Here is a 16,714-nt window from a genome sequence, read left to right as displayed (position 1 = left end):
CGGGCACCGCCCACAGGGCACTGATGTCTGCGTGGAGAAACTCTCGAAGCCCCGCCTGAGTACCGACGCGCAGGCGCGAGGGCGCGTGCCCTGCGCTACCAGGTCTGATTGGCTGCCTCGGGTGAGGGCGCCGCCCAATGGGAGGCGTGGATAGTAAGGGGTCCCACACACCCGCTGCGGAGGGTCCGTGTCAAGAGCGGCAGGGGCTGCTTGGAGGTAAGCGAGCTGGGTGAGGGCGCCGCGGGGCGGGCGGGGAAGAGAGCGCTGGGTGCAGAGAGAAAGTGGAGGAAGAAAGAAGGGCACACTGAGGGTTGGAGAGCCTTGGGGCCTGCGCTGAGGGCTGGAGTAGCGCGGGCTGATCGACAGCTCCTTCCTGTGTGCCCTGGAGGCGTCGGTGGAGCCCCTGGTGTGTGCGGGACCCAGCTTGAGCTCGCTTGCACACCCCACCCCTGCAGGGGGCCCTCACGCTGCCGAGCAGTAGAGTCTTGATAAGAGAAAAAGGCAGTGTAGCGGGAAAGTTGAACTTTACGGCCCCTGGTGGAGGTGCTCAGATTTAGTTTTTGTATATACGAAGGTTTAAGCTAAATTCCACCTACCGTGCCCTGACACACTGTAGGATGGGGCGAAAGGATTGCAGGCGAGAAAAGTACGGATGTCAAGTTACCTGGGCTACTTTCTAGAAAGACATGTATACGGATTGTGTCCGTGTTGTTAAATGAGATTCAGTGAGCCATGGTAAACTGGCTCCTATGCACCATGCTTTTTCTTGTGTGAGCTCATCCATATTTTGCAAAGTTTGTCTATCCACTCCTTTCCTGGGTCAAGCCAAGTAGCATGTTCTGATCCTAGCCCCAGGCACGGAGAGGGGTGGGGTGTCTGTCTTACAAGTGGAGATGTAATCAAGGCAGAATGCAACCCTCCACCTTCTCCTGCCCAGCCCCGTTTTACTGTTGCTGGAAAAATCCTTCTTGACTTTTCAATACAGGGTTTCTCTGTGTAGCTCTGCAGCTTGTCCTGGAACTCTCTGTTTGTAGCCCAGGCTGGGCTCGAACTCAACAGAGATCCGCCTGCCTCTGCCTCCCGAGTGCTGGGATTAAAGGCTCATGAGCAGCTTCTATGCCAGCGCTATACTTCTGACACAGAAGAGGTAAAGAAGGTAGCCATTGGCACTTGGGGGGCAGAGGAAACAAGACTGAGAACCAGACTTTGCTGTGTACATGCTGAGGTCAAGGCCAGCAGCCTAGATATTTATAAGCTCCAGTTTCAAAAACAGAAATTGAAACCAGGCCTGACGGCGGTGGTACGCGCCTTTAATCCCAGCACTCGAGAGGCAGAGATGGGTGGATCTCTGAGTTTGAGGCCAGACTGGTGTACAAGAATTAGTTACAGGAAAGGCTCCAAAGCTACAGAGAAACCCTGTATAGAAAAACTGGGGTGGGGGTGGGGTAGGGGAGAGACACTAAACCAGGAGCCAGTAAGATGGCCCAGTAGGTAAAGGTGAATATCACACAACTCTGCTGATCCAGGTTCAATCCTCGAACCCACATAAATGTGGGAGGAAAGTGTGAACTCCACAAAGTTTTCCCCTGACCTCCACATGTTTGCTACAACATGTACTCATGCATACAGGCACACAGTAGCATAAGCAAAAAAAACAAAAACAATAAAAAGGTGGTGGAGGACCTTCAGGATGGCTCAGTGGGTAAAGGCAATTGACACTAAACCTGATGATCTGAGTTTGATTCCAGAGCCTGCATGATAGGACAAATCCTTCAGGTTGCCCTCTTACCTCCATACATGTGCCCTCACCTGATAAATAAGTGTAATAAAGTAAAAATAAAATGCCCTTAAAAAGATTGGGATTGGATCAGAAAACTAGTTAATTTCTAGGTTTAGGGAGGGTTTGCGGAATGGACTGTGAGTGCCTGTTATGTGATTGGTGTTGGGTTGAGACCAGAGAAAGAGCGGAGGACACAGTGGAGGATTTGAGAGCTTTTAGTTGGTTGGTTGTTGTTTGTTTTTTGAGACAGAGTAGCCCTGGCTATCCTGGAATAAGCTCTGTAGACCAGGCAGGCCTTGAGCTCACGGAGATCCATCCACCTGCCTCTGCCTCTTGAGTTCTGGGATTAAAGGCATTACGCACCCAGCAAGATTTGAGTTTTGTATCTCGGGTGCTAAGTGTGATGGTGCACACCTGTGATCCCAGTACTGGGGAGGATGAGGCAGAAGGATCACTTCAAAGTCATCCTCTGTTGCATAGCAAGTTTGAGGCCAGCCTGGGTTGCATACAAACCAAGTATTGACTTTTGTTAATGAAGTACCTTCTTAGTCTTGTGGTCAGTCCAACTTTTAGCTCCATTTTACAGGTGAGAGAAGTAAAAGGGGAGGGCTCATACCCACTCCTCTCTTAAATGAGTATTCCAGAGGAGGAAAGGTGTTACACAACAGAAAACCTCGTGTCTGCGTGTGCATGTGTGCAAGTGGGCGGGGCTGCAGCAGAGGCCAGGCTCCAGAGCACCCCCTCTCTTTTGCAGACACCTGACTGTAGTGGCTGTGATAGGCTGAGACATAAAGGTGAAGTGAGACTGATTGACAGACTGGTGACTAATGGGGTGAGCAAGGGAACTCCTGAGACACCCGCTCCCCTTGGGGTCCTGACGGACCACTGACTACTGCCCCTCTTTCTCCAGTCACTGCCTTCCCCATAATGGCAGAGATGGTGGCAGAAGCAGCTGAGATGCCAACACAGTCACCAGGAGCAGTGGACATTTCAACACCTGTGTCAGGAGAACTGGCAGAGATGGCAACCGCAGTGACTGAGATGACCCCTGGGGAGGCGCTGGCCTCGTCCCTCTTCTTCCAGCACCACCAGTTCATGTGCTCTGAGTGTGGCAGCCTCTACAACACCCTGGAGGAAGTCCTCTCCCACCAGGAACAGCACCTGCCCACCATGTCAGAGGAGGAAGTGCTAACTGCTCAGGACACGGGCCTGGAGCCTGAGCTAGTGCCTGACACCGAGGACGGACCTTTCCAATGTGGTGAATGCAGCCAGCTCATCCTCTCCCCCAGTGAGCTCCTGGCACACCAGGATGCCCACCTGCAGGAGTCTGCAAGCCAGATCCAGTACCAGTGTGGCGACTGCCAGGAGCTCTTCCCCTCACCTGAGCTGTGGGTGGCTCATCGAAAGACTCAGCACCTTTCCAGTACAGCTGATGAGCCACCAGTGCCACCTCCTTTGCCTCCCCCAACACCACCACCCCCGCTACCAGAAGTCAAGATGGAGCCCTATGAGTGTCCCGAATGCTCTACTCTCTGTGCCACCCCTGAAGAGTTCTTGGAGCATCAGGGCACCCACTTTGACTCCCTGGAGAAAGAAGAGCGCAATGGGTTAGAAGAGGAGGAGGAGGAAGAGGAGGAGACAGATGAGGAGGAAGCAGCTGCAGAGCTCACTGCTGATGATCTAGGAGGTGACAAGGCCACGGCTGATCGAGCTCAGAGCTGTGGAGATTGTTCCCAGCACTGTACCTCTTCAGCTACACGCCGCCGACACCGACGGGCATCTCGTGGCCCAGTGTCTGCCGCCCTCCCCTTCCACTGCAGCCAATGTCAGCGCAGCTTCAGCTCCGCTAACCGTCTGATGGCGCATGGACGAGCCCACGTGGGTGGTACCCATGAGTGTACCACCTGCTCCAAGGTGTTCAAGAAGGCAGCCTCTCTGGAGCAGCACCAGCGGCTGCACCGTGGGGAAGCCCGCTACCTCTGTGTGGACTGTGGCCGTGGCTTTGGCACCGAGCTCACGCTGGTGGCCCATCGGCGAGCCCATACTGCCAACCCATTACACCGCTGTCGCTGTGGCAAGACCTTCAGTAACATGACCAAGTTCCTCTACCACCGACGAACTCACACTGGGAAAAGTGGAACCCCCACCAAAGTAGCAACTGTCTCCCCAGCTCCAGCTGAGCCTACGCCCCCACCTCCACCCCCACCTGTCCAGCTGCCCTGTCCACAGTGCCCCAAGTCCTTTGCCTCGGCCTCCCGGCTTTCCAGGCACCGACGCGCAGTGCATGGCCCCCCTGAACGCCGACACAGGTGTGGGATTTGTGGCAAGGGCTTCAAGAAGCTGGTCCATGTGCGCAACCACCTGCGGACACACACAGGCGAGAGGCCCTTCCAGTGTCACTCCTGTGGGAAGACCTTCGCCTCTTTAGCCAACCTCAGCCGCCACCAGCTGACCCATACAGGCGTGCGTCCCTACCAATGCCTGGACTGTGGCAAGCGCTTCACACAGAGCTCCAACCTGCAGCAACACCGGCGTCTACACCTACGACCAGTAGCCTTTGCGCGTGCCCCTCGCCTTCCCATAACTGGTCTCTACAATAAGAGCCCCTACTACTGTGGAACCTGCGGCCGCTGGTTCCGCGCCATGGCAGGCCTCCGACTGCACCAGCGGGTCCATGCCCGAGCCAGAACATTAACACTACATCCTCCCAGGTCACCCTCTCCGGTCCCACCCCCACCCCCTGAACCTCAGCAGACTATCATGTGCACAGAGCTTGGGGAGACCATCGCCATCATCGAGACATCCCAGCCACTGGCACTGGAGGACACACTGCAGCTGTGCCAGGCAGCACTGGGGGCCAGTGAAGCAAGTGGACTGTTGCAGTTGGACACGGCATTTGTGTGACAGAACACAAGAGCAATAAAAGGGTTTGCTTACAAGACAGCAGAGGCAGCTCAGGGGAGAAGACCACCAGATGTCAGGATCCACCTTGCTGGCCTCTTCTAACTGCTGACTCCTCAGACCAAGGACAACCCTGCCAGGTTTTTCCTGTCACCTTTCTCTGCCCAAGGTGAAACTGAAGCTCTGAGAAGTGATGTGATCGATCTCAGCCCCTGCTGCCGCGTTGCAGAATGGGGTTTGCCAAGGCTCTTTGCACGGCATCACCCAGTGCTCAGCAACATCAGGTAACCTTTATGAGCACCAACCATATGCCAGACACTCATATACCTCTCAGATCTTCTGCTTGTAAACCCTAACCCCCCACTTCCCTGGACTTTGGGTGCCTGGGACTTAGCTCTGCTGGGTACAGGTAGTTTCTCTGGGCTTGCTCCTTCTCAGTTTGATAGTATGAAAAGAAATCTGTAGGTACCCCCAGTACTCAGCTCAGACTAGGTGATGTTGAAGAGCCAGGAGTGAACCAGATACAGCTCTGAACTCAGGCATGCTCAGTCCAGCAGCAGCAACAGACTAGAGGTACAGACAGCTTGCCTGAGTGCAACACACAATGCCACGGTGCTATGGGCCTGAGGATCCCTGGGCTGTGATGGGAAAGTGTAGAAACAGTGGGATCTGAGAATATGGAGCAAGCCTCCATGGGAGGTGACCAAGAGTGAGGGATTCCTAGTGGCACCAGTTCCCAAAGTAAAGCAGGAATCTGCCGGTGGAAAAGAACATTTTAGACAAGCCATCCAGTTATAACTGCAGTGAACACCCGAATGCCTGACAGGCTTAGGCGGGACACTTAGTGTCTGTTGGGCCCAAGGTGGACCTGTATATCATCCCTGTTGTAGAGTAAGGAGACGGGTCAGAGAATCGCCCCAGCTCTCGGGTCTCTGAAGAACACCTGAAACCCAAACAGCAGCTGATAGCAGGGGATATATTTTATTTTCTTTGGAGAAGGCAGTGTCACGGAGCATTTGAGATTTGAGGGAGCCTTGGAAACAGGAAGGGATTGTATTTTTTCATAAGGTGTCCTTCCTCTCCCTAAGATGAGTATAGGAGACCAGTGGGGCAGGGCTCCCCCAAGCCTCAGCAGACCATGGTGCTCCAACAAGTGAAGCAGGATGCTTCTGTGGCTGGGCATTGTCTGAGAGATAAGCCCAGGCCTTGGAAATTGAGGTGAGTTGTTGTTGAAGGAATGTCACAGGGAGGGTGTCATATCTCCCTGGATCAGAGCACGGAGTGGGAGGTTGGCAATGGTCCAAGAGAGATGAACAGAACTGAGTAGGGACATTAGGGTCCAATGGGTAAGACAGCCCAGTGACCAAACCAGCCATTCTCTCTGTACTTTATAACTGTTTTGAGCAAAAGATCTGTCCTACAGGGTAGACAGGCACCCCTGGGGCTGATGGAAGCATCTAGCAGAGCCCAGAATATTAGAATCCCTCATGGACATGTTTCAAAATTCCTTTTTGTGCATCGTTAGAATCCATCAGAAGGTCCCAAAGTTGCTCCCTCCCTTTCTGGAGCTTTCTACCCACTCACTGCTTGGCACCATGTGGAGATACCATTTCCTTCTGCTATGGTCCCCACCATCTGGCTCCAGCATATTTTAAAAGTCAAGGGGAAAAGCCAGGCAAGATGGCACAAGCCTACAATCTCAGCATTTGGGAGCCAAGGCAAAATCACCTCCAGTTCCAGACAGACTTGGACTATAACTGGAAGACCTCCTCAAAAAACAGAAAAGCTAAGCTACCTCCACCTTTCCAAGGTCATCACTTCCCAATATTCCTAAGAGAAGTGAAGCAAGTGTGCCCTCCTTCAGGCAGTTACAACCCAGGAATCTGTCCACACATACCACCCCACTGAGTCTGCAGGCAGTTAGCCCAAGAGACGCTCATCCAGGGTCCCACTGGGCCCTGCTGCAGACATCTCTTTGTTCAGGTCCTGACTCTGCCTCTTAAATTCTGGGGTTTCAACCACTCTGAACCCTAATCTCAATGATCACCCAGGATGGAGACCTTGCCCCAGCTGAAACAGATGGTTTGTGCCAGGTCATGGACAGGCTCATAAGCACTGGTGGTTTAGGGGTTTCCAGCCTTAGTGTCCGCCTGCCTGAGGTACAACTCATTCCAAGCCCTGAACCCCCTCACCTCTGTGGAAACAGGCAGCCAGGCTGGAAGAAGGGTTTCATGCCAATAATTTATTGAACGGAGGTCTGTACACAGGCAAACCTTACTGTGGAAACTAAGACACCAGGGGCTCTTTCCCTACTCCCTCCTTCCAGGATGGGGAGAGGGTAGAAGCCTTGGGAGCAGAGGACAAGAGGGGGATACAGCTGAGGGGAGGGGCAGGTTGGATGGTGTGAATCGACGTTTTTCTTTAAGAAAAAAATTATAACAATCTATTTACACCCAGGGGGCCAGGGAAGGGAAAAGGTGGGCTGGGCTGGTTCTATTTACAAGGGACATGGGAAGGGGAAAGGAGTGGTAGCCTGGGGGAGGGGAGGGAACCAAGGGGGTAGAAGGTCCTCATAGCCCTAAAACCCCTGTCCTTCCTTCTCTTCCCTCCCCACAACCAGTTAAAAATCCTCTTTAAAAAGCCCACCACAAAGGTAAGGCTGAGGAGGGAAGGCCTAGATGTTAGGGGTAGGAGTTCATTTACCTCTGCCCTCTAGTCTAGGGGCCCAGCCAGGGCAGGAGCTTGATGAGGCTATGCCCCCCCCTTCCCAGCCCCACTTGGGAATTCCCAGATGGATGTGGAGGGGTAGTCGGCGGGGCCCTCAAGAAGAGTTAGCCAGGGTAGGTGCGGCATCAGGTGCCTGCCAGTCTGGGCCGGTCTGAGTCTCAGTTAAAGCTGAAGGAGGGAGGAGGAGACAGTTAGTTTCTGCATCATCCCCACCGCCATGCCATGAGAGTAGAACTTATTTCAAGACACTGCAAGAAGCTTGACAGCTGTCACTTCTGGTTCAGGGCTACAAACTCAGATGCCAAAGACCAGCTTGACACTAAAGTGGTTCACATCAGGGAGCCAGGCTCCATGGAAGAAAGGAGCAGCTGGACAGAGCCCCAACTGCTGTCAGGAGACAGACGGACCCACAGCTACCAAGTCCAGTTTTCTCCCCCAAAGAAACAGGAAATCTGGTTGTTGTTGGTTTTTGGGTTTTGTTTTTTTGTTTTTGCCCAAAATGGACCAATGTTTAAATGTGGGCAACTTTGTGTTTATTTGTTCAGACCAAGAAATGTTTGGGATTTAAACACAAATGTGCCAATACTGTCCTATTAAGCTAAGACTGATGATATGCTATGCCTTCTGTGCCATCAAATGTCGACAAATTAAAACCTGTAGAAAACTGTAGAAGCCAAGGACAGCCCCCGCTTTATCCTCAACACATGTTCCCCAACTTACCTTGTGAGGACGTGGTGAGGGCAGCAGGGCCTGCTGGGGACCTCAAGTGAGGAGGGATGAGAATGGCATTGAGAGACGGTTGGATGGAGAGTTCTAGACACAGGAATTGACATGCCCAGTCAGGGAGAGGCAGGGCATTTGGAAAGCCAGTTAGGGTTAGGATGGGGTACCAAACAGGGACCCAGTTACTGGCAATGTCAGGTAGTAGAGACATTAGCCACAGGACTCATGGTGTAAAACTGGAAAAGATGTAGCATCTAGCCACAATGTGGTGACATCTGGCTGGCTGAGCCCAGGGCTGCCCTGTACCCTCTCAGCTCCTAGTCCTGTTTCTCCACGTCCCCCAACAACTCCACAGGCCCCAAGCTGTGCTCTCACCACCAGGACTGAAGTTGAAGAGGGGGGGAAGCGGGCGGTTGTTGGGTAGCTGGGTTCCAAGACACCGCAGTTCATCAAAGAAGCTGTGGGCACAGGCCTCTAGTGGGGAGAGCCTTGAGGATGGAGTGTACTCCAGCAGACTTGAGCAGAGCGCAATGGCCTCAGGTGGTGTCCGAGATTTGAATACCTGTGGGTAGAGTTAAGCAGGTGGGTGCTTTGACACTAGAGTGGTGTGCCTTATAGGGCACACCTGTTGCCTTCCTGACACCCACCTCCCCAATAAGGAAACAGGCATAAATACTGAACTGGGCAGCTAGCTCAGTTTCCTTGCCACCACATAAATGGGAATCTTGTATTTATCTATGGGTTCTCAACTTTTAAAATTCTATAAACTTCACAATCTGAAAGTGTTGTTGACTGACTCCCTGTTTAGCTTCAGACACACACACCCCCAGCCATAACTTATTTTTATATCTGTTTATTTTACTTTATGAATGTTGTGCCTGAGTGCATGGGTATTAACCACACACATGCCTGTAGGATCCCCTGGAACTGGGCTTACAGGTAATTTGTGAGCCGCCATGTGGGTGCTGGGAATCAAACCCAGGTCCTCTGTAAGAGTAACAAGTGTTCTTAACCACTGAGCCAAGTCTACAGCCCCACAAGCCATGATTTTTAAGCCAGATCTCCAGAGCAGCTGGCCTCCAAGGGCTTCAGCCATGCTGTATGAGCCCCTAGTACTGCCCTACCTTTGTCCAGGGGTGAGCTTTTATTTGCGGGAACTTGAACTCTGTGTAGTTTGGGTTCATCTCTCGGATTTGTTCCCTGGTTGGCGTTCCTAGAACCTGGAAAGGAAACAGAGGCGTCTGAAACGAGGGCCCTTTCTTCAGGCCCACCCCACCCTCCCTGGCCCTGCCCCTGCCTTCACCTTGATGATCTCCACAAGCTGGTCTACTCCACTGTCCCCAGGGAAGATGGGTTGGCCAAGAAGCAACTCAGCCAGTACACAGCCAGCTGACCACACATCTGAAGGGGAAGGGCAGAAGTTCAACACTAGGCAGCCAAAGCCATCAAGCTCCAGAGGTACTGGCTCAAGACCACACCCAGAATGGGAAACTAAAGCCTGAACCTCTAGGTCTACCTGGCTCAGCTGCACTTACAGCCCCCATGCCCTCTGTGAGTGACCCCCAACGAACCCGTTGAATCCTCCTCTACTTCTCAACTAGGCCAATACAAGGCCTGACCCAGTCAACTGGCACCTGTGTGCTTTGGGACACAAGAAAGCTTTCTGTCCTACCCATGGGAAGAACTGTGGCCTGGCCTGCTCACCCCCTTTCTACTCTGCACCTTGGCCTGTATGGTACAAGTTCACACCTAGGCCCATACCAGCTCCTCTTCAACCCTTTCATATACATGTTCTCATTGCAGCCTTCCTTCAGGTCTGGAAGAAGGTAATGCTCCCTCAGGAACAGAAAAAGATGGGCCCTGGGAGCAGGCCACCACCCCCTTCCATCCACCAGAACAGACTGACTGGGAGGGTCTAGAGTGGAGGTGGGCTCTAGAGTCATATTAGTCTTGAGATCTCAGCCCTGCCCTGGCCAGCTGTTGAGCCCTTGGCAGTAGCTGTATAGCAACCAGCCTTCCCATGTCTGACTGACTGCTCCAAACAAGACGCACCAGCGCCAGCCTCAACCTGTGAGAACCAGTGTTGGAACAGACGGTAAGCTTTAATCACCAAGCCCGCAACCATGCCCAGGAGCTTAAAACCTGCCAAGACTGCCACTCCCCAGTCTCTGTTCCCTAACTGACCGATGGATGAAGTGTAATCTGTGGCTCCGAAGATGAGCTCTGGGGCACGATAGTACCGAGAACAGATGTAGGAAACATTGGGCTCCCCCCGAACCAACTGCTTTGCACTGTGGGAAGAGACAGGCAGGGTTAAGCATAAACCCAAGGCTGAGGCTCTCACCCTTTTAGGCACCCCACAGGTTCTAGGTCAGACTTACCTGCCAAAGTCGCAGAGCTTAAGGACAGCAGTGTCAGGGTCCACAAGCAAATTCTGGGGCTTGATGTCACGGTGACACACACCTTGGGAGTGGATGTAGGCCAAGCTCCGGAAGAGCTGGTACATGTACACCTAAAATGGGCAGGGCACAGCTCAACTCCAGCCCACTGCTTCCCACACGCACATTGCTGGCCCATATCAGACCATTCTCCTTGCTGGCTATTCATGGCCTCAGTTCCTGAACCCTGTTTGAAACCCCTGATCCTCATACTTTGCATTGGCCAGAGGGCCCCATTCCCAATTTCTGATTCTCAAGCTTGAGGACGGCTTGGGACTAGGGCTGACCCCACATAAGGAACTACTGGCACAAGCCTGAAGAGTGACACCAGAAAGTCTTGCCATAACCGGGCGTGAGCCAGGCTTCCCTTCTCACCAAAACCGCTAGCTCTAGAGACACTGAGGCCTCCCACTGACAGCTCTTTTCCAGCTTCATTCCCTGCCCTCCATATACCACTGACTAGAACCTAAGTAAGGTTTCTGGTTTTGACTTTAATTTGTATTACATTTCGATTGAGTATACATGCCCACTTTTGGGGGAGGAGGGTTATACGTGTGCCATAGACCATAACTGCAACCAGAGGAAAACTTGCTGGTGTTGGTTCTTTGATTGTGTGGATTCCAGTAATTGGTCTTCAAGCTTGGTAATAAGCACCTTTACCCATGGAACCTTTCTGGGAATTTTTCTTTTGGTACAGGATCAAACACTAGATTCCAAGATGGCCTTTAACTTGAAATCCTTGTGTCTTAACCTCCGCAGTGCTGAGATTATAGGCATGCATCACAACACGCAGCCAGGACCTTTGAGTTTACTTCCTCCTGCATCCCCTGCCTAGGCCAGTCCCTGATATATATTAACTAACCGATAACTGCTCGACACACAGGGACCCCCTCTTCCTGTACCTGCATCATCATACTACTCTCCTCCCAGTGTTCCTTAATCTTTCTCATCCCAAGCCAGGCAGGGAAGGGCATTCAGTTCCCAGAACTCCCTGCCCTCTACATTGCAGCAGCTCCTCAGCTTTATCACTGTCTGTGATGGTACCTGCCATCAGTGTCTTAAAGACAAGGTCTCTCTCTGTAATCCTGCCTGTCCTGGAGGTTACTATGTAAACCAGGCTGGCCTTGAACTCAGATCTTCCTGTCTGCCTCCTGAGTGCTGGGACAAAAGGTAAATACCACTATGCCCAGACTAACAGCTCTTCACGGGCAAGGTCTTGGTTTCAGTCAGCTGTGCCTCTGGAACTACTCAGCACTGGCTGACCATAAGAGCAGCCACAGCACATCATCATCTCACAACTGCCCTCCCAGGATGGATGGGCTGTGCTTGTGCAGCCACAAGCACAGCCCACATCAGCATCAACTCACCCAGGTACAAAGTGCTGAATCCATGAACAGGCCCACAGGTGTTCACAGGTGAGACGGGGAGAGGCCTGCCTGGGATCTTCTGTGTTGGCACACCCTTTCTCTAGGCTTTCCCACCTATCCCAACCCAGTGGTCCTACTGTGTGGAGTAGTTAGTTCCTTTTCTACCTCCTTGGCAAGCCCTTGCCTTGGCCCTCCTCTGGACTTAGCCAAACCATCTACAAGCTACAAGGCTGAAAACAGGGGACATAGGCCTCCACAGACCAACCTAAATTCGAAAGATGCAGGAACCCATATGGCCCCAGAGCCCTGGTTTTGTGGATCTGTGCTGCAGCAGCCTGACTGCCTACCTTGACATAGATGATAGGGATGATCAGTTTGGCCTTGGTAAAGTGACGAGCCACCCGGTACACCGTCTCGGGCACATATTCCAGCACCAGATTTAAATACAGCTCATCTTTCTGGAGGGCAAAGGAGAGATGAGACATTGTCAGGAAAGACAGAAGGTGTACAGAAAACAGAGGGACAGATAGGACCTCTTGGGACAGGCAGGCAGAAAAAATGGATAGCATCTAAGTATGGCAATACTCCACACACCTTAGATTCCCAATGTCTCACCTTCTCCCCACTGGAGTAGAAAAAGTACCGTAGCCTCACGATATTGCAGTGGTCCAGCTTACGCATAATCTGTAGCTCTCGGTTCTAGAGGGCAAAGGGAGAGTGTGAATACATCCCATCCTCTGCCTCCCCCTGGCCCCACCTCTACCCTACACCTATTTCTGCTAATAGAGCAGGTAGCTGTTCCCTGTGTCCCAAACTCAAGGCTCCATGGCTTAGGGCAGGGAGAAAAGGACTCCTTCTTCACCCCTGGCCCCTTCCCTCACATGCAAACTGGTGCCTATGGGTCAGTTAGTCCTGGGTCACCAATGTGTTTACTTCAACCTGCTTTTCAGAAGTTTTCTAACTACTGCTGACATGTGAAGGTCAATTATTTCCTTTATAAAGTCGCCCTCAGCATCTCTTGAGAAATTTACTTGATCTCAGCTACTCAGAAGGCTAAGGCAGAAGGATTTCAAGTTCAAGGACAGTCTGGGCACCTTAGTGCAGCTCTGTGTCAAAATAAAAAGAGAGAGAGTACTTGGGATCTAGCTACCTCCCTGGTGGAACACTCACACAGCATGCACAAGCCTCTGGGTTCAATCCCACATATTACCAAACCACAGAAACATCGCCACCAGACACAGGCACAAGCAGTAGACAGACAGCAGTGGTTGCCTGGTTCACCCTGACCCCCTATCACTCCCTATTATCCTCCCTGGAAGTACTGCGGACTCACAACTCCAGCTTAGACCCTAGACTCCACACTTCCAATCTCATGTTCCACTCCATACCAGAGTCTCTTCCCTGTAGGGCCTCAGAACGCTTCCCAGATCCCTCTCAGTTCTGCAGTTCAACTCCATCAAGGTCTGACTGACACCCCAGAGCTCCTCCTGTCCAAGAGTCCTTACTGTCCAGCCCCAGGTGTTACCCCATATAGACTGGCACAGTCCTCCACGGAGCACATAACCCTCCACTTCCCTCTCTTTCCTGCTAGTTTCCCAGGCCTCAGCTAACTCACAGAGCACCCTTTCATCTGGGTACAGAGCCTTGCCCTGCACCAAGGCAAATGGCTCAAGTGCGCACCAAAAAGGCTGAATTCCTTTGGGCACTGGCAGATGCCTGGGTCAGAGCATGACTTTCAGAGCTACCAGCATCAGCCTTACCAGACCCTTTCTTCCAGCAGAGACGTGGCCAAGTGGTTGAGAAGGACTCAGGGGTCAATAGGCCAGAGCCTCCCCCTAAAAGGGCCCTTAATATGCAGCCTCATTTCTGCTGACATAGAGCAGGGATAACAGCAGTACCTGCCCTCAGAGACTCTTCAGGTAAATTAAATTAGAACTTGCCTGTCAAGCCTTTACACTGAGGAAATGCCCAGTAAACATTAGCTCTCAGCTATTCTGGAATTTACATTTCCCAGCTTCCTCCCAGTTCACTCCCTTCCTTCCCCCTCTCCTGAGGCCCATGCTCAGGTCCCACTGAAATCCCAGCTCAGGCTGTTGAGATGTTTCAGTAGATAAAAGTACTTGTCATTTTAGCCTGATGACCTGAGTCTGATCCCTGGATTCCACAGTGATAGGAGAACCAACTCCCAACAGTTGCCTGACCTCCACATACACACCATGACACACACATGCCAGCCACACTTACATACAGACATCATACATATGCACACATTAATAAATAATATTAAGAATATTAAATTTGCTGAGCCATGGTGGTGCACACCTTTAATACCAGCACTCAGGAGGCTGAGGCAGGCGGATCTCTGCGTTTGAGGCGAGCCTGGTCTCATTCCAGGACAGACCCCAAAGCTACAGAGAACCCCTGACTCAAAATACCAAAATAAATAAATAAATAAAGAGAATATTAAATTCTAGATCCCAGCTCTTGCTGGGCACAATTGGCAGTTACTGCCATTCCCCAAACCTCCAGTCCACCCAAGCTACCTTGAACCTTTTGTCCTGAAGAACCTTCTTGATGGCCACCAGTTCCCTCGTCTCTGCCAGCCGTGCCTGATACACAACTCCAAATGAGCCATTGCCAATCACTTTGATGTCTGTATAGGCCACCTCTTGGGAACGCTCTGGGCCTTGGCCTAGAGTGGCTACCACTGTGGTCACCTTCCCGCTGTCACCTAAGGAACAAAGGGAATATAATCCACTGATCTTTCCTCTATGGCCACCACAGCCCATGGAGGGGAAGCTGTTCAAAAAGCTCACTGCGGGGGAAGAGACAGTGCTTACTCTATGTAACTGTCTGTCACACACCGTGGATGCAATACCTAAGCATGGAAAGCATGGAGAGGTGCTTAGGTACACCAGTGACCTGGCACCTCCCTCCAGAACCCTAAACTCTGTTTCCCACACTGGAGGACACTGACATTCAAACATATTCCCATTAATGGCTAAGCACCTAATTTCTCCTAGCAAACTGCAGCTTGGTGGTGGGGGCCACCAATACCCCAGGTGTAGAATTCAGCTCCCCAGCCTTAGTCCCTTCTGTAGAGCAGGCACAAGGAACTGTCTTCCACTCAAAGGAGCGGAAACTATGGGATGTTCTTTCTTCAGGAAAACTTTGGCCATTCTCAGTCAGAGAGCACTGACTTCTAAATCCTGCCCAACAGAGCAAGGACTATTACCACTGTTACTGAGTGACAGAAATGAACTGTGACAGTGTCCTAACCCTCACTTGGGAGCACAGATGAAGTAGGGAGTGCTGTTACTTTTACCAAATCCGTCACATTGGGAAGGGCACTGGCCTGGCTTTTTCGTCTATGTGGTCCTGAGTAGCACCTGACCTGAGACTGGAACAGCGAGGGTAGTCTGTCCTGGGGCCTTCAGAGGAGTGCTTGGATTTTCAGCCCCAGTCTCTGAGGAGCAGCCCACCTTGGTGCCATTCCTAATCACCCACTCCCTTTAGGAAACTTATCAGCAAAGTCTAATTGGGAGGGGCCAGTGAGTGACATTTTGAAAAATAATCCTACATTGCTATTTTTCTTTCAAGCCAAATGGCAGCCACTTCAAACTCGTATTTTAAAGTAGGTGTAACCCATGCCATCTCTTTCCATTTTTGCTAAATGGCCCCGCCCCCCTTATTTTTTAAAAGAGCATTACCGATGAGCTTAATTTGAAGCCCATATTATTCCCAATTTGTTCTTATTTATAAACAGCACCATTGTCACCACTGGGGACCTAAGTCTACACATTTTCAATGGGTAAGGTGGTAATGTCAGGCCTTATGTTTGAAGCCTGGCCCTGTTCTATAGGAACATTAGTAATCCTAAGTCTGTATTTCTAAGAGGGATTCAATCCAAATTCTCATTTTTGGTGGAAAGGAAATGAATAGCGCTCTTTTTGTATAGGATGGTGGCAGTGATCTTATTCTTGTCTCTTAGGGGACAATAATCATAGATCACCATTGGCAAGTAACTATGACCTCTGATCCTGTTCTCTAGTGGATGGCAACGTCGTCAAGTACCCGAGACCTTGATACTGGCTACTGGAAGAATGGGGCCTGTGACCTCTGTTACTCGGATGTTGGTTATTCTGATTCTAAACTCCAAGTGATGATAACCCCCAAACTCCTTTATCTGGAAGACAGAAAGCTCAGACCTCTGTTTGAAGAAGCACGGTAACCTCGAGCTTCTATCTGGGTACATGAAAGAATCTGATCGCCGTTTGATGGGCTTGGGAAACCCAGATCACCACCCCACAGGGCGCCTCTAAGTACTCACGGCCCAGCTTCACTCCAGGCGGCGGGAAGCTAGTGCCCGCGCCGGGGCCACCGCTGCCTCCTCCGCCGCTGCCGCTGGGGCCACCCCCGGAGCTCGAGGCTCCCACGCCCCCACCCATAGCCCCGACTGACGCCTTCCCGCCGCCAGTGCCTCCTGGACCAGAGGCCGAGCCCCCTGGGCCGCCGCCACCGCCTCCGCCTCCGCCGCCTGGTTCCGCGAACGAGCTGGTTCGTGCCCGGCCCGAGCCCCCAGGGCCGCCTCCGGAAGGCCCGCCGCCACTCATGGCGCCGAGCGCAGGCCCAGGCCGCGGGGCTCGGGCTGCCTGGGCTGCCCCCGCCGCTGCCTCTGCCGCCGCCTCCCCTGGGCTCCGGCCTCTTCCAGGCCGCGCCGTTCGGGCTCCGGCTCCGGCCCAGCGCCCGCCGCGGGGCACGCCGGGAGATGAAGTCCC

At 52.3% G+C, this 16,714-nt stretch overlaps 2 protein-coding genes across 3 annotated transcripts; one reads left to right on the top strand and one right to left on the bottom strand.

Moving 5' to 3' along the window:
• The first annotated feature begins 23 nt into the window (after positions 1 to 23).
• Znf526 (zinc finger protein 526) lies at positions 24 to 8,913 on the top strand. 2 transcript variants are annotated; one of them, XM_048440469.3, is made up of 3 exons: positions 128 to 216; positions 2,535 to 2,612; positions 2,691 to 8,913. In XM_048440469.3, the coding sequence occupies exon 3, from the start codon at positions 2,708 to 2,710 to the stop codon at positions 4,682 to 4,684; it is 1,977 nt and encodes a 658-aa protein (XP_048296426.2). In that variant the 5' UTR covers positions 128 to 216; positions 2,535 to 2,612; positions 2,691 to 2,707; the 3' UTR covers positions 4,685 to 8,913. The 2 variants fall into 2 exon arrangements, with proteins under 2 accessions (XP_048296425.2, XP_048296426.2); XM_048440468.3 differs by lacking the exon at positions 2,535 to 2,612 and having other exon boundaries at positions 24 to 216.
• Gsk3a (glycogen synthase kinase 3 alpha) lies at positions 6,904 to 16,636 on the bottom strand. Its single transcript, XM_048440438.3, has 11 exons — positions 16,267 to 16,636; positions 14,480 to 14,667; positions 12,552 to 12,635; positions 12,284 to 12,394; positions 10,513 to 10,643; positions 10,316 to 10,422; positions 9,435 to 9,532; positions 9,256 to 9,351; positions 8,507 to 8,693; positions 8,129 to 8,221; positions 6,904 to 7,576 (listed from the first exon to the last, which is right to left on the bottom strand). Exons 1-11 carry the CDS (start codon positions 16,547 to 16,549, stop codon positions 7,503 to 7,505), a joined length of 1,452 nt encoding a protein of 483 aa, XP_048296395.2. The 5' UTR covers positions 16,550 to 16,636; the 3' UTR covers positions 6,904 to 7,502.
• Positions 16,637 to 16,714: the final 78 nt, after the last annotated feature.

Source organism: Myodes glareolus, chromosome 1, assembly GCF_982192425.1.
Source record: "Myodes glareolus chromosome 1, mMyoGla1.1, whole genome shotgun sequence".
NCBI lineage: Eukaryota > Metazoa > Chordata > Mammalia > Rodentia > Cricetidae > Myodes > Myodes glareolus.
The sequence above is the reverse complement of the archived record's forward strand: the minus strand, read 5'-3'. Positions and strand labels throughout refer to the sequence as shown.